Genomic DNA, 24,615 nt, shown 5'->3' with positions numbered 1-24,615 from the left:
AACTAGGAGCTCCGATCTTCAGGCTGAACTGGCTACAGACCTGGAACACAAGCTCGGCTAATCCAGGCAGCAGCCTTCCCCCTAGTTTTGCCTTTAAAGCACCAGTCAGACACTCTCCATCCCCTCTGAACAAACGGGATAAGTAATGTTTCCCCTCGCTTGAAATGGTTCAAGTAAGGGGGAAAAACCCACAAAGGCAATTTTTGTTACAACTCCGTTTCTTCCAAAAATAAATATATTTAACACCCTGCTCCAGACCAAGACCAGCAGGAGCCAGCCTGCTGTCGGAGGGAGGCAGGACCAGTACAAAGGCTCTGTGACAGTCCGCGCTCAGTGCGACTGGGCACTGGGTCTCTCCTGAGCGCCACATGACGCCCGGACAAATGGCATGTCCTGTCTGTACTTCATGGCAGTGGGCGGCTGGCGCCTGAGCAGCAAGTCACCGCCGTCCATTGGCTCAGGGTCATCGTAGATGGTGGAGATGAGGATGGGACCGTCCCGCCGGGGCTTCTTTACCTTGCTGAAGATCGGCAGTTTCTCCCCATGGTACCTAGAAGGTAGCAGGAAGCATTGAGTCCAGCACTGCCAAGGCAGTCGGAAACCCCTTTACACCCCAGCTCATCTCTTTCACATTCTACAAGGTAGGAGCAGGCCGACACAGGGAGAAAAGGACTCTTGTCCTGGCTGTGAGATGGCTGTGTCTGTGTGCTGCATGAACCTGCAGTGGTTCCAGTCCTCCTCCTCTAATACCACAAGCCCAGGGCATCGCAAGCCCCTTTCAAGGAGAGCTGGACTGCCAGAAATGCAGTGCACTGTGCTGCAGAGCCCTGCGGCAGGCCCTACTGCCTGCTGCACAGGGGCAGGCAGATCCCTGGAATGGCTTTCCAGTTCTGGTCCACACTCTGCTCCTCTCGCTGCCAGTTATCTGCCCTATCAGCCCAGGGAAAGTCTGGAACACACGCCAGCAAGGCAGGGTTGGGTACTTACCCCAGCCCTCTCTTGCATCGGGGATTCTGACCCTCGTTGTCCAAAGCTTCGGCCATTCCTGAGCTGCTGCTCCCCAGCCCCAGCCCCTCGGTCCAGCCCTGCTGCTCCAGCACCTTCCTGCCAATGCCCTGGGAGGGGAAAAAGTTGATCCACGTTAGCTTGCCCCTGTGCCAAGGCAGGACGAGCCCAGTTATGATCCAGGGTGACTTCAGGAGTTTGGTTCATCTCCTCTGCAGAGATGCTGGACAAAGCCCCATCCTCACCTGCCCCAAATCCCTCTCCCCCACCACACGTCTAAGCCCTTTGCTCCCCCAAGAGCCACATCCTTTAAGCATCGCCACCACAGCCTTTCCCAGCCCACCCCATCCACTCCAGAGTGCGTATCCAAAGCTCACCTTGGTGTATTTCTCAAAGGTCCCAATCTGTTGCCCTGAAACAGACCCATCCTCCAAGCCGTCACGGAGCCTCTGCTCCAGCCACATCTGGACCGAGTCCCGAGCATCCTTATCTCCCCCATCTAGGAAGAAAGAAGCTAAAAATCAGAGCAGCACAGCTCAGGAAAGTCTTTCACTGCTGTGATTTCCCCCAGAGTGCCAGGCAGCAAGGAGGCAGAACCTGTTCCTTTTGGCAAGTCTCACTGCCAGACAAGAAAAATGTTGTTTCAACTACTCTGACATCTTGGATGCTTTCAAAGGATGACAGAGCCAAATAGTTCCCCACTGCAGAAATTCTGCAGGCTCAGAATTCCCTATCTCCACCCCAGGAGGGTTTTCAGCTCAGATACCTTTGTCATAGTAGATACTCATGTCCACATCCCAGTCGTCCGCTGTCTGCTCATCGAAGTCTGCCAAGAGAAGGAAACCATCAGTTTTAGTGATAACTGTGAAAGCCTGACACAGAAGACCTGTCTGATAGGTGCAGAGCCCCCCATTTTCTCCAGCAAAATGAAAAGGAAAGGGTATTCAGGATGCCACAAACGACAGTGCCTACATAAAAGACTGCCAGTAGGACCAGAGGGGTCTCTGGCTGTTGGATCAAATGACTACAGGCTTTGTGATAAAAGGAAGGTTTAAAACATGTTGGCAAGATGCCTGCAGCTGCACAGGAATAATCATACAGGGTTATATCTAATTTACCTGCTACTGCAGGACTGGGCCCCCAAGCCCCCGGACTGTGGTGGTTAGTTTGTGGCTCAGTCTTGAGACAGAAACACCACTGACATTACCTCCGTTCTCCTCCTGCCAGTACTGAGCATCCGTGTAGAAGACCAGCCCAGAGCCGCCTTTCTCCCACTTCAGCTCAATCTCCTCTTCAAAGAGCCGCTCCTCCATGCGGTCCTGTTTGGTCACATCCTCATGCAGAGCCTCGTGCCGCTCCCATTCCTCACAGGTATCGTTGTCCTGCAAAAGAACCAGGGAAAGGTGAGTGACAGTGACAGCACATGGCCCAGCCTCCTCCCCGTTTCCCTGACCCTCATGGTCCATCGCAACACCTTCCCTGAGAAACAGCTTCGTCAACAGAGCGCGTTCCAGCCTGCTGTTTTCAGGTACTAACACGACTGGCACTGATGACCTCATTCCTCTGACTAATGCCATCTTCAGAGTCAGCAGACACAAGTGATGAAAAATACCACATCACACCCACTTCACAGCAGCCTTTCAGCAGCATAGCCAATCCGTAACACAAAGATGCCCATTTAAGGAGCAGGCGTGTTGTATGTAAAGTCAGCACTAGCGACAAACTAATTCCAGTCAAGTTGATCCTTAAGAGAGATCGTATCAATTCAAGAGAAGCAGCTTGCTGGCACAGTCATAGTCATAGATCAGACTGACAGCTTTGCTGCTGGCTGCCTCGTTTTGGGCACAGCCCTTCATGAAGACATTAACCAACTAAAGAACAGCCAAAAGAATGACTAGAGATCCAGGAAACAGAGCCTGTGAGAAAAGGCTAGAGGACTCAAGTTGTTTAGTCTGGAAGAGAAAAGGCTGAAGGCAGCTGCTGAATAAGAAGTTTGTAAAGGAGGGAACAAAGTGTTCTCTGTGTCCACTGTTGCTTGGATAACCTAATGGAATAAAATTGCAGAAAAGAAGATTTGGCGTCTAAGTTTATCCTGGTATATAACGTTGAGGACAGCTAAGAACAGGAATGGCTTGCCTGGGGACTGTACTACCTCTCTGATGACAGAGGTTTATGAGAACAGGCCAGACAAGTGCCTGTCAGGTCGGGGGGAGTGAGACAGTCTGCGGAGAGCCCGTCCAGCCCAGTTGTCTCCGAGTCTTTGTCAGGAAAACCATTTTTCTCAGAAAAAATCATTCACAGAATGACTAACTTTAATCACAGGGGCATCCAAGGTCAAGCATTTGTACAGCTTCACATGTCATTTTGAGAACACTAATGTGCTTCCAAATCTCCAGCCACATCATTTACAAGCAGCAGCAGAGCCAGGACAATCTGCCAAGTAGCAGGGCAGAGATCTCCACCTGGAGCACTAGCGTCAGCCTGTGCTTGTTCTTTTAGGCCAAGCCCTGTGAGCTGACCAATTTTAACCCCCTAGAACTGGCCTGATTTGGACAACCAGCTTCCAAGACATTAATGTCAACACCGCTATGTGCGCTAAAGGACTTGGTGCACCAAGAAGTGAACTGCATTTTAACACCATTTTCAGATATATGATCTATACAACACAATTAAAAAAATAAAAACAAGCTCTGAGAGGGTTATATTGATCCTCCCAGCTTTGCAGCCATAATGATTAACCTTAGATGTTAACAGGAGAAATCCACTTACATCATCTGAGTGCGACTCTTCTGCTTCCTCCTTCTCCAGTCCCTCCCCATCTTCCTCAGCAGTGACTGGATCAGACATCTCAGACCTTGCCACAGGCCCCTCGTCCTCTGTGATCTCGTCACCTGTTGCAGTATAAACTCCTCCTTCTCCTGCAACCGTCTCAGTGTCCTGGTATTCAAAAGGCACATTCCCATACCTACGGGATGAGCCCGTCTTGGGAAAATCCAACTGCAATTTCTTGATGATCTGGGGAGGCAGCCTGCAGGCCCGGATCAACTCCAGAAAAACTTTCAAGGGGGTTCCCACGTTCCCCTGAGGCATGAACGCAGGGGGGTTTAACTCCGGCAGCCGCTTCAAATCTGCCTCAGCGACAGAATCGCTCGCAGCCACCTTGTCACCTCTGTAGGGAAACGTCTCCGCACCTGGAAGAGAGGAGCAATGATTTTGGAGGGGTGCGGGGGAGAAACACACACAGGGGCACACCAGCAGAGAGGGGATAAATCAGGCGCCCTCCTGGACAGGTGGCAGCCTCAAGCGCTTTATAAGTGGAGAAGTTGAACGGAGCCAGAATGGACTCTACCAAACTCATAATGGATTTAAGGCAGGGAGAAAAATCCATGAGGGGTTTTAACCACCCAGTGCCCAGAGACATGGGGGATCTGGTGGGGGGGAGGGAGGGGAATCCGGTACCAAACGGGTCCGAAGGATCCGCCCCCGGCCCACGAGGGGAGGCAAGGCCCGGCCGTACCTGTACCGGGGCTGAGGCGGACCCTGCGGACGAGGCAGCGCCCGGGCAGCCAGGCCCCGCCGGGCCCGAGCCAGCGGCGCCCCGAGTACATGCGGACGAGGCGGCGGGCGCGGCCGGGCCGCACGGCCACCAGGCAGGAGCAAGTGCGCGGCGCCGCGGCCTCCTCGCCGCTCGCCGCCGGCCGCTCGGGGCGGTGCCGGTAGTGGAAACAGAGGAAATCGCCGGCCTCGATGAACTGGCTGAAGTAGTGGCGGAGCTGGGCGGAGCGCAGCGCCGCCGGGATGCCGCTCACCAGGCAGTAGCGGGCGGCCGCGCCGCCGCCATTACCGGCGCCACAGCTGGGCGCCGCCATCTTGTCGCCCCGCCCGGAGGTGGCCGGGTCGGCGCGCGACGCTGTACGTCATTGCGGCCCGGCGCGCGGAGATGACGTAAGTGCCCTCACACTCCGCGGGCCGGGCGCCCCCTGGTGGCAGCGGGGGGAGGAAGCGCTGCACCCCGGGGCGCGGCCCCACGGGGGGGTCACAGGCCCTGGGGGTGGCCAGGCCCCAATGGGGGGGTCACAGGCCTTGGGGTGGCCGGGCCCCAATGGCGGGTCCTGGGTCCTGGGGACAGCCAGACCCTAATGGGGTCATGGGCTGTGGGGGGTGCACAGGCCCCAATAGGGGTGACAAGCCCTGGGGGTGGCCAAGCCCCCCCGTGCAGTGCAGCCCCTTATGAGGGGTCCTGGCCTTGCTCTCGGCAAAGCCCTGTGATGGGGGGACAGCAGGGTGGCCTTGCACTGTCAGACCTGCGCGTCGTGGGCACAACCCCCCCTTAGCGCTTGGCACTAGCCACGCTGTACCGGCGAACCTGCAGAGCTCCCCTGTCCCCGCGGTGGCCGGACAGGCGGCAGGAGGCTCCGGAGGCCTTTCCCCCATGCCAAAACGGTTACGTGCCTGGTTCTGGGTACTCACGGTGAAGGCATCGTTTGGCATCTCGTGTGCCGTGACTCACGTGGGTGTCACCTTGCTGCAGGCTGCCGGTGGCTGGTGTGGGCTTTCTGAAACCATTTGGTGACTCACACGCTCCGTTCCTTGTGGAAAATGGCTGTCACGGGGCTGAGATCATGCTGGAATCGATCCGTCACTCACTGGCTGTTCAGCGGCGGAGGTGAGGGCTGAAGGAACTCTTAGACAAAATGGTCCTTCCTCCTACCACGCTGCTGGCTAAATTTGAAGGTGTTTCAGCTGCTGCAATGCTCCTGTCTTCCAGCTGCACCCACACTGAGTCAGGCTGCCTGAGACATGGCGTGCACCCAAACCCATGCTGGGACAGCTCGTCCTGGGGGAAGGAGGAAGCCTGAGCTCGCGGCAAAGGCCTCGGCCCCCAGAGCAGCGCTGGGAGGGTGAAGGGGGAAAGGGAGGCTTTGCGTGACTTTACCGGACACCTCGTCGGGGTAAGTTATGGCAATCGGATGGTCTTTGCATCTCCGTCAGTAGCTGTGGGCACATCCAGGTGAGTCACAGCATCAGCCTCCCACATCCCCGCTGCATCTGGCTCAGAGCCCTTAGGGTGAGACTGATACACTTGAAAGAGGAATGACAAGTGGAAGGGCTGCGATTTTGCTGCCTCTGCTAATTTCTATCTACTGGGTGCACAAAGGATTTCCTGCTGCGGGGCTGTTAATCAGACAACTCTTGCTAGCAGTGATTACAAGCAACACTCACTGTTCCACATCGCAATGCTCCCATGTGATGACAAAGCAGAATGATTTTTATGGAGGGCCTCTGGGGAAGGTCTCTGTCCCTTGTCATTCAAATGCCATTTGTGTACCAGACCTGCAGAAGGTTTTTCTAACCCCACAGAAAGTGCAGCCACAAAATTTATCACCATCTCCGAAAGAGTCACCAACATTTTCCAGAATGCAAAACATTTTATTAAAAAAATAATTTACCACCTCTTATATACAAACCTCAAGAATATTCACTTATAAAATACTGACATCTGAACTCATTGTGAAAGCTGTAGACAGAAGGAGCGACGACCTTTCCAGACATGCTACATGTGCAACGAGCTGTAACTCAAGGAAGGAATGTTTTGTTCTACCACTAAAATAGCTCCACTTGTTTCTGCAGTGTGTACCATGGGTCACTTATTGACATGCAAATGGAGTTAAGCTGACAGCCTAAGCCATCCTTGATATTGTGAAAAACACCCACATAGTATGTAAGATGAAGTTAAGATGAAGTCCCTGAAGTCCCCCTGCAGCATTATGGGCAATAGATTTGGCTACTCTCAAGTAATCCATTGCTCTGAGAGAAATTCTGTTGTATTTCTTGGCATTATGAAGAAAAGATAAAACAGTCTAGGAAAAGGAAGAAGGGGTGAATTTGACTGTTTGCACACCCCTTAAGCTTTTAAACTGGCCTTTTCCTTCTTGGTGTCTGAGGAAAAGGTTCTTTATGAGTATTTCTAAAATTTAATGCATAATAGACACATGCTGAGACTTCACTAGGGCCTTATTCCATGGTGTTTGCACTTAGCAATATCCAGATCAGAGATTCCACTGAAGACATATTATTCAGCATACCTAAATACTAAATACTGCAGAATCAAGCTGTTTGGACAGTTAGTTGAGATCAAACCACATCCCATTGGAGTTAACAGCAAAACAAACGTTGATTTCAATGGGGCCAGATATTCACTGAGTGAAAAGATATGGACCAGGCTCTAACCCGATCTACACTGTGTTGCAGGACTGGTGTGTTTGCAGACAGCTGAGCAGCACTTGCTACAGAACAGGGAAACAAACCTGTCACGCACACACACACACACACACACACACTCCCTGCAACAGCCCGGCTCCGAGACTGGCACAGACCGAGCAATAGCTGCTGTAAACATCTGCTGAATCAAAGTGATTTGTCTGTGTTCTGCATCCTGGCTGAAAATTACAGCCACTGAAGCTGCTCGTCAATCCTAACGAAATACACACAAAGGCAGTTCTCTGCAAAGTCCAGAGCGCCTGTCTAAACCCTGCTCCCAGATTCACTTTGCTGCCCTGTGACACTTGACTTGGGGAGCAGGTGATGTCCGTGGGGCTGACGGCCAAGTGCAGTTGCTCAAAGTGCCATGCGTGACAAAGGAGCCAGCTGCCTGCTGGTTATTTCATACAGCATTTCCGCGATGAGCTCAACGATATCTGCATTGCCGATGACTGGCCTGAAGAAGAGGTCTGTGATGAGCGCGGGACGGATAGATTTCAAGGTGGAGGCAATCAGCAAGATGCGGGCAAAGCGGCCCTGGTCCTCGGGGTGCAGGGGCTGCAGGACTTCTTGCAGCGCTCTCTGGGCTTCCCGCTGGAGGCTCTCAATGTACAGGGAGGCCCTCAGCCCTGGGACATCTGTTGAGAGAAAGGAAGGAAAAGCCAGTGAAGAGGGAGGCTGGAAAACAGCTCCAGTTTCTTCTATTCCCCTTCCCCTTCTATTCCCCCTTCAGCCACCTCTGATGGGATCTCTGAGTGCCACATTAATTAGACACAGCACTGCTGAGATGTAACCACTTCAGGGCTGCTAAGCAGTAGCCGTTTTGAGGGAGCAAAAACAGTTAACAGGGTAAACCCATGCTCGGCAAAATAAGTCCTGAGGTCCTTACTGTCTGCAGGCTAGGCAAGGTTTCTGGATTTTAGCACTACATTCGGCATCCCTCCTCCCCAGTTCCCAACAGTAAATGGCATTATGTAGTAACAGGTATCAATGACAAGATAACCAGCCCTCTTCTCTCCCGTGCACACTCCTGTCCATGCTCTGAACCAGTCCAAGCCAGGAGATGTGTTTTTAGGTGCTCATGCATGTGGGGCCTTCTCTCCCCACCAACAGATAGGGCTGTGAAGGGTCAGCACTCACCAGGATTAAAGAGAATGGCACCCTTCAGGTAGGCATACTCCTTTGGGCTCAGATCCAGGCTCCAAAAGGTGTTCAGGCAGCACTGCAGCCGCTGCACCGCGGCCAGCGTGGGTTGCATCCGCTCGGGCTCCTGCTGTTTGCTTTGGCCGTCGAGAAGGATCTTCTTGAGCATGCTGGGGGCCGGCGTCTCCATCACCTCGAACGTCACCATCTCCTGGACCAGCCCCAGCAGGAAGAGGGGGACCCAGCAGCTGTCCAGCAGCAAGAGCTGGTCCTCGCGGGGCAGCAGTTGGAATGAAGGCAGGTTTTTCATGAAGCTGACGGTTTTCACCAGCACGTCAGAGGCCGCCTGGCAGGTGACATGGGGTGTGCGGAGGCAGACGGTCCGGCGCTGGTGGCACAGGCAGCGCTGGTGGGCCGGACCGCAGCTGACCCGGCTGTGGTTCAGGTTCTGGCTGAGGAGGGTGTAGAGGATGGCGGTGCGGTTGTCCTCGCTGTGGCACTGGCACCTCTCACAGTCCACGTCCATGCTGCTCGTTGTTATAGCCGAGCTGGGCGCCTGGGTCCTCGGTGAAATTAAGCTCCTGCCGCAGCAGAGGGAGGAGATCCGTAAAGCAGGAGGGCACCCTCGCAACCCCCCCGCCTCAGGCAACGCTCCTGGGGCGCAGTCTGTCCTCCCAGCTCTGCCAGCCCATGGCTGTTATAACCAGCTCTTCTTATAAGGCTCAGTCACAAGTGAAACACCCCTTCACAGCCTTGACCGCTCTGTGATTAAGCGGTCCTCATTAAAAAAAAACACATGTCCCTGGACTGATTGGCTGGAGCGAGCGAGTTCTCCACATGGCGTCAATGGCCGTTTTCTCAATGAAGTGCCAGCGGGGCCAGCAGCGCGGGGACAGGACAGCAGGTTGGGCGGCCTTATCACGATTACCCAAACAGTATAAACAAAGTCATTAACCCAGCCTGTACCATGGCACCAAGGCCCCGCCGTGTAATCAGGCAGTACTATATGGCAGGTGTCACTGCCAAGAAGTTCACACACACACGGCACTTCTCTGGAGCAAGGACCCTGGCGCAAACAGCCTGCATTCTCTGGCCTTGGAAAGAGCAACCTGGAAGTCATTTTATCAGCAGATGTTTGCCTAACCTTGTTGACAATGGACTGGTGTTGTCACAGTTAAGGAAGAGAAACCCAGTGAACTAAAAGAGTATAGTATTCAACCTGAGGCAGGGCCCAAAGGATCCTGTGTCACAAGGGAAATATAAGGCAGGGCAGGGGCAGGTTCTTACATTTTTGCCTTGACTTCCCAGGTGGTTTTATCACTTGATGAACAGAAGTCAGTCTAGAAGAGTCTGGCAGCACCTAGTTACTTATTTCAAGGGGTTCAGTGACAAGGGGAGGATTTTTTATAGCAGGAAGAAATCACTGAGTCAGAAGACCTCACCCTCCCTCAGGTTCATCCACCTCATCCCGAGGAAAGGCTGGCTACAAGAAGGGAAATCCTGCGCAGGAGGCTGGAGGAAGAGATGCAAAAAGACCCAAAGGAGTCAGGAGGGAGACAGGGGCCATGCATGGGGAAGAGCAGGGGAATACAAGGTGGATCCTTTGGCGTGGGCAGATAAGCAGCTCTCCGAGGGTGGCTGCAAAGGCCTTAGGCGGTCACGGCTTCTTTGCATCCCAACAGCAGCGCTCCAGGAAGCCACTTTGCACCACGGTGCTTTCCAGCACCTCAAACTTGCTGAATTTTAGGCCTCCGTCCCCCCACTCCGGCCTTCAAAACACTGGAATGTTCCATTAACTGAATTAATGCTAGAACATAATTAAGCCATGACAGGACTCAGCCAGCACTTGGGTGCGTTACGGGTGGTGAAGGCCAGAACCGGGAGGGCAGAACGAGGCCGGGTTTGGCTACGAGCCCCCCGGGGGGACACAGGTGGGTCCCAGCTGCCGTGACCCCCGGCCGTGACCCCTGCCCTTTGACCCCGGGGGGCAGCTCCTCTCCCGTGACTGTCACCCCCCGCCCTCTGCCCTTTGACCCCTGACCCGTCCCTCCCCGGGGGCACGCGGCCTCGCCGAGCTTTCTGGAAAGGCCCAGACCGGCCGTCGCTATAGCAACCAAGCCCCGCGCCGCCGGTCCCGCCTCCCTGCGGCGGATTGGGCGCCGCAACGGCCAATCCGCGGAGAGAGCGGGGCGGCCGGGCGCTCAGGGTTGGCGGGAGGGTCTCGCGCGTGCGCGCGCGCCCGCCTCCTTCCGCTCCCGCCGCTTCCGGTTCCGGTTGCCGGCGTGAGGGGGCTGAGGCGGCCGTTGGCGGCAGCGGCGGTGGTCACCATGGGGCTGAGCGCGGAGGAGGCGGCGGAGCAGGAGGACCGCTTCGACGGCATGCTTCTGGCCATGGCCCAGCAGCACCAGGGCGGCGTGCGCGAGGTAGCGCCGCCGGGCCAGGGCCCCGGCTGGGGGGGCGGCGGGAGCTTTTACGTGTTCCCGGGAGGCGGAGCGAGTGGGGGAGGGGCGGTCCCCGGGGAGGGGGCGGAGGCGGCCCGGCCTCCCGGGGCGGGGGTCTCCGGGAGCCCCGGCCTTCCCCGGTGGGCACGTGTGTCCTCCCGCCCCGTCATTTGGGGTTCCGGATCTCCGCGCCCCGTCCGGAAAGGGCCGTAACTGCTCTGGGCTCCGCCATCCCCCGGGGGACCCGGAGCCCAAGAGGCGCGGGGGAGAGGGGGGGCCTAATGAGCGCCGTGCTAATGAGGGCCCGAGGGGCTGGGGCCATGCACCTCGCCTCCCTGTCGCCTCCCGCGGCTGTCTCATCCCCCCGAGCCCCTGAGCAGCTGGGGCTTCCCACGGGTGGGTCACTTGCCCTCGTCCATGTTAACACCATGGGCTTGCTGAAGGCCCTAGACCTGTGCAGAAAGACAGATTTCTTTCCATATTGCAACAAAACTAGACACTGTGTGGGGAGGATCAAATTGATCTGTCACAATTTCTCAGCGTGACTGCCTGAGAGCTGCACCGTGAGACCTGATGTGTGTTGGCTGCAGTCATAAAGTAGGCAGAAGTATGCCTAAGCATGAATACAGTTCCCCTCCTCATTGTAGGTGCATTACTGATACTCTCTGTGCTCACATTTTCTGATGTGACTCCTGCTGGAGACTGCTCAGAGGGTCTAGGTGGTGACACGCAGAAGAGCTCGATTACTACAGTGCTGGAGAACATCCCCCACCCACATGTGGTCTGGGGAAATGGTGTTAATAACAGTTCTTCATACTGTAGTGAAGCTTCTGATCGAAATACTGACAAAGACATTATTCCTGGAAAAGAAGAAAGACAAACCATATCCACTGAGACTATGTATTTCCTGCAGGTGTATTCTGGCATGCCACTTCATAACTACCAATTTGTCAACGATACCTGAGAGGCAGTTCTGTCTTGTCACATGTCTTGCAGTGCCCATACCACTGTCCATTGCTTCTAGGCAGTTAGTGAGTAGCAAACATGTTAGTCTTTTGTAAAGGCAAACAATACGCAGAGCTGGGGAAGGTGGGTTTGCAAGCTCTAATGGTTTAGGCAACCAAAGAAGTGAATTTATTGTATATGTGTCTATCTATATACATGCATGTGTATATTAAAAAAGAGAATACCTGCAGTTCCAGCATCAGACGGCTCTAAGTAACAGCTTGGGATTTCAAAGTTGATGCATCTCCAAGGGAAGGTGACCTGGGAATGAACTGCTTACTCTTTCTTCATGCAAAACACAAATGCCTCTTCTGAAAATTGGGAATCCATAAGCTAGATCTCCACAAAAGCCCTTAGTTATTTTGCTGGGAAACAGTCACGGGTTTGATTTTAGTATGATCGTAACACAGACATAGATAGGAAGAACGAAGAAGAATAAAGACTGCTGAGAAGACAGGAGGTGGATGGTGATCTGGTCTCACTGCTCTTTTTTTCTCTCTTTAACTCCCCCCCCATGCGTCCTCAACCAGCTTGTGAACACATTCTTTAGTTTCCTGAGGCGTAAAACTGATTTCTTCACCGGCGGAGAAGATGGAGTAGCAGAAAAGGTAAAAAACAAACAAACAAACAAAAACCTCAAGCTTTTGTGTCTTCTAACTTACATACTAACCGTGTCTGTGCAATGCTAAGACTTGCCTTCCTGAACAACTCAAAGCATTCCTTCCAGTGCACCTGGGACTTAGTAGTCTGCGATGTTGATGAAATACACCCCTGAAACAAGGTAATAATAAGCTGCCCATATCTGAGGTGAGGCATGATTGCTCGTTCGAATGATACCAATGGTGCAGGTTTTTGCCACGCTCTGGCCAAAGGCCTGTTTGAAAAGCAAATCTGCCAGACGCTCTGACTTAACGGTGACAGACACTGCAGTATTGATAACCCCGAGTTACCTTGTTTGTTCATCTCTGAAAAAGTACAAAGTCCACATCCCTGCACATGCGGCCACCCCTTTGTCTCCGTGCTGCCGTGTTTGTATGGACTGGACATGCCAGGGAGCGAGCTCGAGGGTCGAGGCTGCCTTGTTGGCCTTAGAGAACTGAATATCTCTGATATCCAGTGGGTATTCCTGACCCAGCTCAAGGGTTGTAAAACTATCTGGTTTCACTGCAGTGAAATAAGGACCAGGGCATTTGAACATCGATTAGCCAGATTTTCTGAACTTTTCGTGCTTGTACTTACCAGTGTAACAATCGTTCCCCTTTCTTTCAGAATGTTGACTCCTTTGTAATGCTGTTGTCTAGATGCTGGGTGTTTACTGTATGCCCCTCACCTGCCCTTCTGGCTTTCACACTGCAGGTCTTACAAGGAAGCTGATATCAGTTGGGGGGGGGGTCTGATACTTTTAGATCCTGTAGTTAGTTTAGATTATGGTGTAGGATTGAGGAAAAATGCCAGAATATGTGTCTTCAGTAAGAGCTTCCTGGATTACTGGAACTTTCCAGACAGCAGAGCAGGAACTGCTGCCATGTTGAATGTTAGCAAAGGTGATTGCCAATGCCACGTATAACATACTCTGTCTAGTCTGTAAAATGGAAAAACTAAAGCAGTGAAGGCATGGGAAGGTGGATGGTTTCAAAGTAAGAATGAAGCCTACTGCTATTTTCCTTAGACTAGTGAGCAAATCTTCCAAATTTCCTGGGGACTGTATACTCGTAGGGAATGAAAACCTAAGTAGCATTATGTTTTAGTAGAATTTCAGAGATTAGCACTGACAGATGCTGTTGGGGGTCCTGGCTACTGTTGTTGCAAGTAACATTGCAAATCCATGTCTTATTGTGCTATCTGTAAAAGAAAAGTGTTAGTGTCCTTGGGTGGTGTCTGTTAAAATGCTCTATGGTCCTCTGAAAAGGTGCTGAATACAAAGAATCTCTTAACTTGCCTCTGACACCATAGTAACCACAACAAAAAATGAAGAAGTTATTCTCCTCTGTCCTGCTCGTCCTTTGGTATCAGAGATACAAAGAGGAGAGGGTGGGAAAGGCATTATCTTTTATGTGGTGCCATTTCAGAAGCCTTCCTGGTGTAGAATGAGGGGGTGAGGTAACACATTGAGGGAAATGCAGTGTGTGCACACTGACACACTCGGACAATTTCAATAGCTTTGCTCACTGTGGCTTGTCCTGCAGTTAGGAACAGAGGCTGGGAGATGTATGTCTTGATTTCTGTATCCTAGGAGATGCTGGACTCAAGTTGTGTAAATAAATCTTGCTTTCCTTTTTAAAAGCAAAGCAGAAATAATTGGTGGTTGGTTCCAAAACTACATGAGGCCTGGCTGCGCTGAACTACTTTGGAAAAGTGCTGATTCCTCACAGAAGTTCCTGGGATACATATAAGCCAGTGCCTGAAAGCCTTGTCCGAAAACTTACTCCACTTGATTTCTGTTCTCAAATTCTGCCTATATTGTCTTGTGGAGCAGAACTTAGATCTCATACGTGCTGCTTTGCACAGCTCTGGTGGCATTATCGACCACGGGGTAATTGCTCTGGCTTCCTGCCTGTGTACGCAGCTTTCCCTCTGAGCAGTACAGCCATTTGCAGCACAGACCTGGAGATTTTGTTTTTCGTAGTCACAACAAGATGAGAAGTTGGAGATATCTTTGCGGTCAAGATTTATGTAGGAACTGGCTCCCAAATAGTACAGTGAGCTTTTCAAATGTTTTTCCTGTAAGTCGTGATAGTGGTGTTAAAGTAATGCCTAGCTATTTCTACTCCCTGCCATTTGCTGTTGCAGTAGTAGCAACATTTCAAGGACCTTTATAATCTCTTTAGGGTAAAGGTCTTGTCCTCGTGTTATTTTGTAATCTAAATATTAATTTGAGAAGAATCTCCCTCTCATGCCTGGGAAAAGCCCAGATGCGGAAAAGGTCTGTTATACTTTATCTGGAGAGCGTGCTATTGCAGCAGCGTACCAAACTTGGATGCCTTCCCTCTGGAGAGCTCAGAGTGCTTTGAAACCAGTTTTTGAAGCCTTGCAGCTCTCAGAGAGAGATTAAGAAATACTTCACCTTAAATCAAAAGTAGGTACAGAAACTAGGGTCCAGTGTCTTCTTGCCCCCAGCTTTCCTAGACATGCTGGATGGCTGTCAAATGGCTAGACTAGGCAACTGCTGGTCCTGCTGGGATTGCACAAAGTACAGAACAAATGGGGAATCTTTAATTTTTTTTTTGTTGTTCATGGAAATATGCTCCGTGTATGAAGACCTACGAGATAGGGTTACGTTTAAATACTCTGACACTCCCCCCCAGCTTTTCAATCCAAAAACTAGTGTGAAAATGAAGGGAAAAGTCACGACATAGTATGACTAAGAAATGTGCTCATGCTTCTCAGTAGATAACAGGGAGCTGACGGTTCATTTGGGTTTGAAAACATGATTTTTAAAACCCTTTGTTATGTGTTCCTGTTTTTCAGCTGATCACAGATACCTTCAACCATCACAACAAGCTAGCTCAGAAGGAGCGGAAGGAAAAAAAGGCTCGCCAGGAGGCAGAACGGCGTGAAAAGGCAGAGAGAGCTGCTAAACTTGCTAAGGAAACGAAGCAGGAAGCTAACGAGCCAAGGATTAAGGAGCTTACAGATGAGGAAGCAGAAAGGCTTCAGCTAGAAATCGATCAGGTGAGAGCAGCATTTGGTGCATGCGCTTGCCATCTGGGTCTGGGCTGTCTCCTCGTTGGCCTGTGTGCACCTTGGGTAGCAGTGAGCGGCGGAAATGGCTCAGACCTGTTCTTCTGCAGGGCCCAGGCCAGCAGACTGCAGCAGTTGGTGCACTTCTAATCGGACTTAGACCCAACCATTGCATTTTCATATGGGTTCTCCCGTAAGTCATTCTGGCCTTCTGCTCTCAACAGGCTGTCTCATTAGAGCAGTGCCCTCTGCTACAGTGACCAAGGTGTGTGAGGGCCAAGGGAGTTCTCCCTTGGCAGTAGGGCTTTCCCGTAAGACGGTTCTGTCAGCCTTGGGTGTAGTTCCTTGTCCTGCTTCTGTAGTTTCAGCTGAAGAGGCTGAGGCCACCTAGCGTCAGATCTGTAACACAGAGTGCTAACGCTATTTGAGCATGTTCATTCTCTTTTTAAACAGAAAAAAGAGGCACAAGGAGAGATAAACAGTGTCTCAGTGAAATCCTCGGAGGATGACAGTGAATCTTCAGAGTCCAACAAGCAGGTAAAGTTCATCTAGGGACTTTATTTTAGGCTGAGAGAAATGTTTCAGGACAGCCGTGAGAACTCTTGTGAGCATGACGGGATGTCCTGCCTGTCTGTCTTTGAAAATATGCATTGAAGATGATCTTGCCTTCTGTGCTGTGCCCTTGTCATAACACACCTCATTTCCAAAGACTTCAATACTTTTTTTTTCCTTTTGTAATCATGTTTTAACAGAGACATCTTTTCATTTTGGGCTAACTTTGTGAATATCAAGTACATGCAGCTGACTTGAGAATCTCCAGTTTTGAAAAGTCTTTTTCTTTACATTTCAATTGGTTGTTTAGGAAACAGATGACGAGGAGGAAGATGAGAAGGATAAAGGAAAACTTAAGCCCAATTCTGGCAATGGAGCTGACCTTCCAAATTACAGATGGACACAGACCCTTTCAGAACTGGATGTAAGTGTTGCCTTAGATCCAGGATCTGAGGAATTCTAGGTGAGAAACGAGCAGGTGCTGGTAAGAACAGCGGAGCTGATGCTCCATAACAAGTTCTATATCTCAATTGCCCACGTAAGGTTGTTAATAGTAGTTACCAGCAGCATTTCAATTGCTGGGAGAGAGCTTGGTAACTAAATGGAATTCCCAGAAGCTTTAGCTAGCTTTACCTAAATGCTAGTCACGTTTAAATGAGACATTAAAATCTGCTTACGTTTTATCATTCCTTTGAGGAACATTGGCCATCCTGTTGCCAAATTTATGCTTATGTCCTTTTACCTCCTGCATATGCATTACTCAGAAGAGTTATTTTGTGCTCTGTCTCACACTAGCGAAGCCAAGGCAGTAAGTCTTATAAGAGCAGCATAAGAGGGTAAGAGGTGACTCCACTGCTTTGCTCCTCAAATCTGATCTCTCCCTGGTCCAGCTGGCCATCCCTTTCAAGGTGAGCTTCCGGTTGAAGGGGAAGGATGTGATGGTGGACATCCAGAGACGACGCCTCAAAGTTGGCCTGAAGGGCCATTCACCTGTCATCGATGGAGAGCTTTTCAATGAAGTGAAGGTGGAGGAGAGCTCCTGGCTGATAGAGGATGGCAAAACAGTCACCGTGCACCTGGAAAAGGTATAACAGAATGAATCGGGGAGGATTCAGGCTTGTCTGCCACTTCTGTAGGGAAATGGGGATCTGACAAAACGCTTTAAAGCAATGAGCTTTGTAAGCTGAAATGGAAGAACTGTGCTAATCCTTGGTACAGTGTCAGTGATGCTACTGGGAGCAGGGTATTGCAGTGTGTTTGCCTGTGTTTTCAGCCTAGCTTCATGCTAATCCAGGATACCTGATGGCTTGCTCAGTAGTTCAGGAAAACGTGGAAGGCAATCAGTCATTTTCAAGTTGTTCCTTATTGAAATAATGCCATGTTCTGATGTCTGTTAGTAATGGCAAAATCCAGGGATAGACCTTATTTCTGCTAGGGTTCTTCAAAGGCCTTTTCTGGTGATCTGTTTGTAATCCTGTTTGTGCCATGCCAAACGGAGGTTCCCAGATCTGCTGGTTGTAGAAATTCAGGCTACCTGAAGTGGTTAGAATGAATAGAATGAAAGAACATACCCATGTTCAGTTTGTCCTGACAGTTAAAAAGCTGACAAACAAGGTTTGATTCCAACACCTTTTCACTGTGACTGAAGCAAAATTCCTAGAGCAAGCCAAGAGAAAGTAAAATATTTTTTGCCTCTTCATCCCTTCAGATCAACAAGATGGAATGGTGGAACAAACTAGTCTCCACAGACCCAGAAATCAACACCAAGAAAATTAATCCAGAGAACTCAAAGGTAAGGATTCCCTCTGTTTTAACTGAATAGAGCCTTCTCATAAATGTGCTCAACCCAGCTCATATTCTGCTTTTAGTTTTGTTCTACCAGCATAAAAACAATAGTGGGAGTACTGCTGCATATGATCTATCGTATAACATAAATGCCCCCAAAACTTCAAATGAGTGCCTATATGTGTGTGTCTGGAGCCTGTGTGCGTGGCATAGCGTAACCTCAGTGTATTCAGGTTCTCTGCAAGCAGAGCATGGATTGAGCCAGGTTATTCCAATTTTGATAGAAGTTGTTGGTTTCAGTTGTCAGACCTGGATAGCGAGACTCGCAGTATGGTGGAGAAAATGATGTATGATCAGCGACAGAAATCCATGGGCCTCCCCACGTCTGATGAACAGAAGAAGCAAGACATTTTGAAAAAGTGCGTAGACCTAATTAATTTGTGGGTATTTGCTCTCCCCAACCCCTCTGCGCTTCTTCCTTCACACAGATACGTGACAATGCAACTGAACAGGAAACAGGTTTGGCCTTGAGTCCTACCTGTCTTCATGGCTACAGTTATATAGTCATTGAATTATTGGCCAACCGCTACTGTCTATAAAAGCCAGTGGGGGTAGAAAGCATAATGGGAAATTCTAGGAACAGCCTACCTTCAGCATTCTCTTAATCTGCTGATTAAGTCCAGAAAGCATGTTTGGGGCTGGAGGTACCATCTGGACTGAACTTTAACATGGTCTTGATTGTCTTCTAATCTCCCTCTGTTTAGTAGCCCAGATAATCTCCCCTCCCCACACACCTGCCATCAGACAGCTGTCTCCAAGCCAATAGCGCTTTTATGTTTTTATTGCCCTGTTTGGCATAAATGGCGGGGAAATTACCCATGGAGCTCCCAAGGTCAGGAGAGAAGGGTTGGGGGTGACTCTGAGTCAGACAGCTTCCCCAGTAAGTGCAAACCGACATCTTATCTCAGGGTTGGAAGGAGAATTAGTATAGCAGGCTCATCTCCTGCTCATTTACCAGCACCAGCAGAAGCTTTGCTCTGATTAACACGCAATGTCTTGTGCTGAGTTCAGGGCAGGGTGAGACAATGTTTCAGAGCAATGACCACACTTACTCAGTGTCTTTCTGTTGAGTTAGCAGAATGGGAGGTAGTCCTTGCCTCCTGGGAAGTGCACGTACCGGATAGCTCGTTGGCAAGGTCACTCGTTTGGCTTCTGTGTCAGCTGGTAGAGAACGGATACAAAGTCTAGACTTTGTCCAGGCCAAAGTGGACTGAGCAACTCCCAGTTGAATCCTGAACTCTGGCAGTGAAGCTCTCGTGGCTGCTAAACAAGGACGTTGTTCTCGCAGTGCATATTTCCATGGAAATGGAAAGTGGAATGCCAGGGTGGCATTTCAGGGGAAACCATGAGATGAGAGCATGGAGGAAGGGAGGGGCCTGCCCTTACTGGTGCCTCGTGTGTGCATCCCACAGGTGGTTAGGTGTTGTATCCCTTGGTGAACTGCAGGGCAGAGGAGGAAGGCAGGGGCTTCTGCGTGCACAAATCACTCGCCCCTAATCACTTGCAGGCACAGTGTGGTGTTTTCAGAACTCTCTGATGTGGCAACTGGAGTTCAAATAGTTCAGATATCTGCTGGGATTGCAGTTCACTTGAAATCAGGTTGTACCTAATCCTAAATCAGGGAATCTGATTTCTCTGGTCACTTCCTTCATTAGTTTTCACTGTGGTGGCTTTGGAGACATTCCCCATGTCTCCAGTAAGTTTACGGTAGCATGTTTAAATTTAAGTCAATCTCCCCTCTGCCCCGCAATCAGTGTCATAGCTGCTACGTGTTTGTCTGAGAGGAAGCAGTTAAAGGGTGTACATCTGATGATTAAAAATTCATGTGCCTGCACTTGCTGGCCTTGCTAGCTGGTAGGACTGCTGATACCGCTGACGTGAGGAAAAAGCGTTTGTAGTATGGGGAGTCTGTTCCGAGGAGCTCAGCAAAACAGTCCCTGCTGTGGAGGGTGGGAAGGGAAACAAAGCCCAGCTCGATAGCGCTGGAACTAAGGATGCATTGCCTCCATCTCCCCTGGGAGAAGACAGCCTCACATCTGGAATGCAGAATGTGAGAAGGATGTAGGGACTGACTTGAATGGGGTTGAGGGGGGCACCAAGCTCTTAGACACTGTGTGTCTGTAAACAGAGCTGTTTTGTGGCTACTGCTGGCTCATACCTAAGCTCCTGTCTTTGTTTTCTTTGCAGGTTCATGGAACAGCATCCAGAAATGGACTTTTCAAAGGCTAAATTCAACTGAGCCCTCCCCTTCTCCCCCCTCTTTCAGTCAGCCCATTGAATGGGGCAGGATACGTATTGCAGGATATGTAGGGATCCCTTACCTCGGGCAAGTAAACACTTCCAGCATCCCCACCTGAGCTTGCTGTGGAGGCAGCTTTGTGAAGTTGTCCTCTCTTGTCCTGTGTTGAGCAGAACGCAAGGCCACAGAATTGGCCTGCAGCAGCGCATCAGTCAGAGCCATCTGTGACACTTCCCATATGGCAGTTAGCAGAGAAGGAGGGGCTACAGCAGCAAAAAAAAAAAAAAAAAAAAAAAAAGGGTGTTAGATCTACAAGAGCCAGACTCAAGAGGTTTTTGGAACATATCTTTAATATATTGCTGAGCTTAATTTCCTAGGTCTTCAGAGCTGTTAATCCACTCTTAGCCATTTTGGTTCTGGCAGAAGGTACTCTTGAATTTTACTCCCTTCCCCCGTGGCTTTCCTGCTCTCCTGTGAAAACAGAGCCTCCTTATTTTGTAAAGGGTACTTAGCCCATCACTCTGCTTCTGCCTCCTTGGGCCTTGGAAAGGAAACATGCTAGTAAGGACCAGCTATTGCTATAGAGAAAGACACTGCTCCTCCTCTGAATCAGTCTGCTTCAGGTAGCAGAGGGCATCATACTACTGTCCAGAAACTGAATGGGGAAATGTAAAACTGGTTCCCCTCCTCTCCCGTCTAATGGGTTCAGGGGTAAATTACATCTAAACAGAGGGTTTAGCAGCTGAGCTGCACTCAGGTGCCTTCCTTCTTTGCTGCTGCTGTGCTTTCCAGAAGTGGAACAGATTAAGCTCTGCAGGGCTGTGGGCAGGGTCCCCTATCATGGCTGGACAGGTCGATCTGCTGCCCTATGGAAAGGGAAGACTGGAGAGCCTGTGGTCAAGGACAGGGCTTGGGGGGAGCGTGTCTTTGAGGGGTGCTGTTCTTGCTGGGAGTGCATCTCCTGCCTCTTTTCCAAGAGCCTCTCTCCCTGCTGACTACTGACAGGCGTCGCTGCATCCTCAGAGCTCCTGCTGATGAGTGGCATTACTCTGCATGTTCGTATCTTTGTTAAAACTGCAGTGCAACATAAAGAAAAAAGTGGCATATTTCCAGGTGGCGCGTGTGATTTCTGCTGCAGAAGAGATCTGAGCAGCCTGTGCAGGCTTGGCTGTGACCTGGAAGGGGGTAGTGCCTGTGAATAGCTGCTGGTAAAGCCCTCTTGGGCTCCCTGCCGTGACCAAACGCTCCCCAGCTAAGGCAGGGCAGCTAGAGCTGAGTGTCTTCTGCTCGGAAGCGCTGACTAATTCCGGACCCAGCTCACACACTTTGTGATGACCAAGGCCCATCGCTCCAGGCTCCGCTCTCCACGTAGCAGTGTGTGACTACACTGAGGAAGCCACCCTTGCCCCAGGTCGGCTTTATGACGAGCTAATAAGGAAAAGATTCTGTATCCGATGGGTCCTGAAAGCCTGGGCTCCCATCAGCCCTTTGCAGGCTAGCCCAAAATCCTGTTGCTGTGGCTAGTTCTCACCTCTGCCTCCCAAGATATTTCCATCTCCTACCAGAGGGAGTGGGCATAAACAGCTGAAAAACCTGCTTGGGCAAAGTCCATCCTGGCAGCGCACCTCACTTGTTTGTTTTTGTTTTTTGAGTAGTAGGACACTGCTTGCATTTAGTCTCCCAGTTTTACAGGCCCTCTGGGTCAAAAAGCAGCAGCCACCCCATTGAGCAGTGACCGTGTGGGCACGCATGGCCCCTGGTCTGGGCAGCTGCCTTTGGGTTGCTGCGCTTTGCAGTTCACTGCCCCGGGGGTGGGTTGTAGTGGGGGTCTGAGAGGAGCTCTGCTCTGGTTCCTCCCGCCTGCTAATCTTAATCTTACAGGCGCGTTTGCCCTTCTGTGCTTTGGCACTGATCAAACAACAGAGGATCTCGTGTTACTGTAAAAAAGCCAGATTGCGTGCTGGCCGCTTTTGCACTTAGGCCAGGAGTGAGTATACCTGAGAGCCTGCTCCTACCCACAGGGGTGTGAGCAGGGGAGTGGGCATGGGGCAGGCCTCACCCGCGCCTCAGCTGCACGCTGGAGATGGGAGGCCGTGGCACGCAGCTCCAGTTCTCCCCGGATTTGGCGGAACAGCAGGAGAGACAGGGTTGGGCTCTGCACCTGCAGCGGGATCTGCAGCCAGCCTCCAGCCCCTCCTAAGGAGCAAGCACAGACAGGCAGCAGGGCAGCAAACAGGGACTGGTCGTAAACCTGCACAGTTTACAGCACCACCCCAAGCCCAAACCGCAGCTTTGTTACTTCCCCGTTACCAGCTCACTCCCATCTAACCAACACCAGGAACTCCGAGTCTGGCCTGATCCAGCGAAAGCTCAGGCCAAGTCTAAAGGCAGATCACCAGCAGTTGCCTGGATCTAGGATCTGGTGACGCAGGCCCCAGGCAGGGCCACTCACACCAGCAGCAGCCATGGGATTAGCTGCTCGAATCCCAACTCACTGTTACGCAGAGCGATGCTGCCCATTGGAAACGCAGAGCTGCCTTGAGTTGCGATGAGGAGACTCCCAAACGGAAATCTCTGCGGCTGTTCTTGCCCTCTGCCCCGCAGGGTCTCGGTGCATGTGAGCATACAGCAGCGGTTGGTGTAACTGTGACTTTGAAATTCCCAAGTTTTCCAGTTCAGGCTGGCACGAGTCTTTCTTCTTGCTGGCTTCACTTGCAGGGGGCTGTGGTGACAGGCCCTGGACTGCACGTTGGGTAGCAGCAGCAGAGCAGGCCAAGAGAAGACAGAGAAAAGGCAGTGGCAGGAACCCCAGAGGAAGATTGGGCGGGGGGGGGGGGGGGATTTTTGGAGGGGCGAAGGAGTCTTTCAAGCAAGTAAAGACCAAAAAAACCCCAAACATCCTCCTGGGAGAACTAGGCCAAGATTTCAGCTTTCAACTGTAAGCCAGGTGAACGTCCTGGGCTGTGTTTGTGAACTGCAGTTGACCTGAGCACTACCCCTGGACTTCAACCCTTCCGGCCAGCGGAACAGAAGGTGTTTCTCCTGCCGGCCTTGTCCTGTACAAACTACCCAGCTGTCATTGACTCTCTCTGGGCCGAGCTGAATCAAACTCACCCTTTTGCTTCCAAAAAGCAGCTTCCTCCTGCAACAAACTACGTGAGGGTAGCACAGGTCTGGTCCCAGCTGCTGCAAAAGTGACTTCCTTACAAATTGCAAATACCTTCACTGAGCATGATGAGGGACTGTGGCCTTCATCTCTGCGATTAAGGCAGGGAAACGCTGGATACCACGAGGGACATCAGGAGCCAAGTCTCACAAAAGCTTCTGTGTCTTGATTCCCAGCAAATGTCACCCTGCCCAAGTCCTGACAGTCAGAGGAGGGCTCTGCGCCAGGGTGGGATGAGATGAAGGTCCCTTCGCCTTTCACATCTTTCAGGTTCCCTGGAGACGCTGTCGCAGTGCTGCCACCCTCCGGAGCAGAGGCTGCCGGCACGTCCCAGAGGGCTTCCACGCCGCCGGGGCGCATCGGGTCTCAGCTGAAGCCCAGGCAGTGCGAGGGAGCCACGGATGCTGGCTTCAGCGATCGCCCCTGAGCAAGGCAGCTCCGCACGGCAGCAAGCAGCCCGGCTGGGGAAGGGGACACAGTCAGCGCCACCCCCGCCGCAGCCCATGGCTCGGAGCAGCATCAGGAGGGTCGAAGCCGAGGGAGAGGCCCTGGGCTCCCCGAGCGCTGCTGGGGTCCCCGTGGTGCCACCGGGCCTTGCAGAGGTGGCCTTTGAAAGGGGCACTCGCACTTTCCTAAAGAAACTCGGCCCCCCCTTCTCACATCTTTCAAAATCAAAGCCCCAAAGGCATGCAGGGGCTGCAGAGGGCTTTCCTCGTGTTTCACAGCTTCCCCAGTCTTCTGACACCAGCTGTTGGCTTAGCTTTTATTAATGACTACTGCAGCTCAGATCATTTGGGAAGTGGCCTAGGCTGCAGGACTACTTCGAGAAAAGCACTGAACTAGCAAAACCCCAAAGAAGGAAACAGAAGTACTTGATGTTTAACATCACTGCTTACGTGAAGAGGAGCCATAGCTCCTCTGCTACTGCTGCAAGCTTATAAGGACCAGGCTGTAAAAGAATGTAGGGTAAATCCATCTGTTTTCTAACTTCTAAGCCACACTAAAATAAATCATTCAGTAGTTCAAGGTTTGGGTAGGGCAGGTGACTTTCTTTAACATCCAAAACATATGGCATGCATCTTTTCCTATCAGCCTTACTGATCTCTCTAAACCCCAAACCAAGAAACCAGTGACAGTCAAGTGAATTGGACCGTACAGTGTGTTGGATCCCACCAAAGGCACCTCATCTGTCATCGCTGCACTAAAGAGCACCACGTTCACAGCACGGCCAGGACGTGTGCACACTGCGACTCCGGAGACTCTTCTGGCAAAACCAA

The 24,615-nt window shown here is 51.4% G+C and overlaps 3 protein-coding genes across 3 annotated transcripts; 1 reads left to right on the top strand and 2 right to left on the bottom strand.

The window, feature by feature from the left end:
* Window positions 1-213: 213 nt before the first annotated feature.
* Window positions 214-4,928, bottom strand: GPATCH3 (G-patch domain containing 3). The gene is made up of 7 exons (XM_026098230.2): window positions 4,523-4,928; window positions 3,775-4,196; window positions 2,213-2,387; window positions 1,772-1,831; window positions 1,383-1,504; window positions 988-1,115; window positions 214-550 (listed from the first exon to the last, which is right to left on the bottom strand). Exons 1-7 carry the CDS (start codon window positions 4,872-4,874, stop codon window positions 331-333), a joined length of 1,479 nt encoding a protein of 492 aa, XP_025954015.2. The 5' UTR covers window positions 4,875-4,928; the 3' UTR covers window positions 214-330.
* A 1,486-nt stretch (window positions 4,929-6,414) lies between these two features.
* On the bottom strand, window positions 6,415-9,304 carry NR0B2 (nuclear receptor subfamily 0 group B member 2). The gene is made up of 2 exons (XM_026098107.2): window positions 8,407-9,304; window positions 6,415-7,904 (listed from the first exon to the last, which is right to left on the bottom strand). Exons 1-2 carry the CDS (start codon window positions 8,933-8,935, stop codon window positions 7,624-7,626), a joined length of 810 nt encoding a protein of 269 aa, XP_025953892.2. The 5' UTR covers window positions 8,936-9,304; the 3' UTR covers window positions 6,415-7,623.
* A 1,339-nt stretch (window positions 9,305-10,643) lies between these two features.
* On the top strand, window positions 10,644-21,278 carry NUDC (nuclear distribution C, dynein complex regulator). The gene is made up of 9 exons (XM_026098231.2): window positions 10,644-10,832; window positions 12,386-12,463; window positions 15,324-15,527; window positions 15,990-16,073; window positions 16,399-16,512; window positions 16,979-17,173; window positions 17,797-17,880; window positions 18,174-18,292; window positions 20,121-21,278. Exons 1-9 carry the CDS (start codon window positions 10,737-10,739, stop codon window positions 20,170-20,172), a joined length of 1,026 nt encoding a protein of 341 aa, XP_025954016.1. The 5' UTR covers window positions 10,644-10,736; the 3' UTR covers window positions 20,173-21,278.
* The last annotated feature ends 3,337 nt before the right edge of the window (window positions 21,279-24,615 follow it).

The sequence above is a fragment of the Dromaius novaehollandiae genome, chromosome 23 (genome assembly GCF_036370855.1).
Source record: "Dromaius novaehollandiae isolate bDroNov1 chromosome 23, bDroNov1.hap1, whole genome shotgun sequence".
Taxonomy (NCBI): domain Eukaryota; kingdom Metazoa; phylum Chordata; class Aves; order Casuariiformes; family Dromaiidae; genus Dromaius; species Dromaius novaehollandiae.
The sequence above is the reverse complement of the archived record's forward strand: the minus strand, read 5'-3'. Positions and strand labels throughout refer to the sequence as shown.

What these genes read in the sequence shown, in the direction of transcription:
- GPATCH3 (XM_026098230.2), bottom strand. Translation starts at nt 4,874, where the DNA reads ATGGCGGCGCCCAGCTGTGGCGCCGGTAATGGCGGCGGCGCGGCCGCC. An exon ending in CCGCCTCAGCCCCGGTACAG is followed by an intron (nt 4,197 to 4,522) that starts GTACGGCCGGGC and finishes CCTCTCTTCCAG; the next exon opens with GTGCGGAGACGTTTCCCTAC. An exon ending in CGATGCAAGAGAGGGCTGGG is followed by an intron (nt 551 to 987) that starts GTAAGTACCCAA and finishes GCTACCTTCTAG; the next exon opens with GTACCATGGGGAGAAACTGC.
- NR0B2 (XM_026098107.2), bottom strand. Translation starts at nt 8,935, where the DNA reads ATGGACGTGGACTGTGAGAGGTGCCAGTGCCACAGCGAGGACAACCGC. An exon ending in TGCCATTCTCTTTAATCCTG is followed by an intron (nt 7,905 to 8,406) that starts GTGAGTGCTGAC and finishes TTCTCTCAACAG; the next exon opens with ATGTCCCAGGGCTGAGGGCC.
- NUDC (XM_026098231.2), top strand. Translation starts at nt 10,737, where the DNA reads ATGGGGCTGAGCGCGGAGGAGGCGGCGGAGCAGGAGGACCGCTTCGAC. An exon ending in TCACCGTGCACCTGGAAAAG is followed by an intron (nt 17,174 to 17,796) that starts GTATAACAGAAT and finishes TCATCCCTTCAG; the next exon opens with ATCAACAAGATGGAATGGTG. An exon ending in AAGCAAGACATTTTGAAAAA is followed by an intron (nt 18,293 to 20,120) that starts GTGCGTAGACCT and finishes TTTTCTTTGCAG; the next exon opens with GTTCATGGAACAGCATCCAG.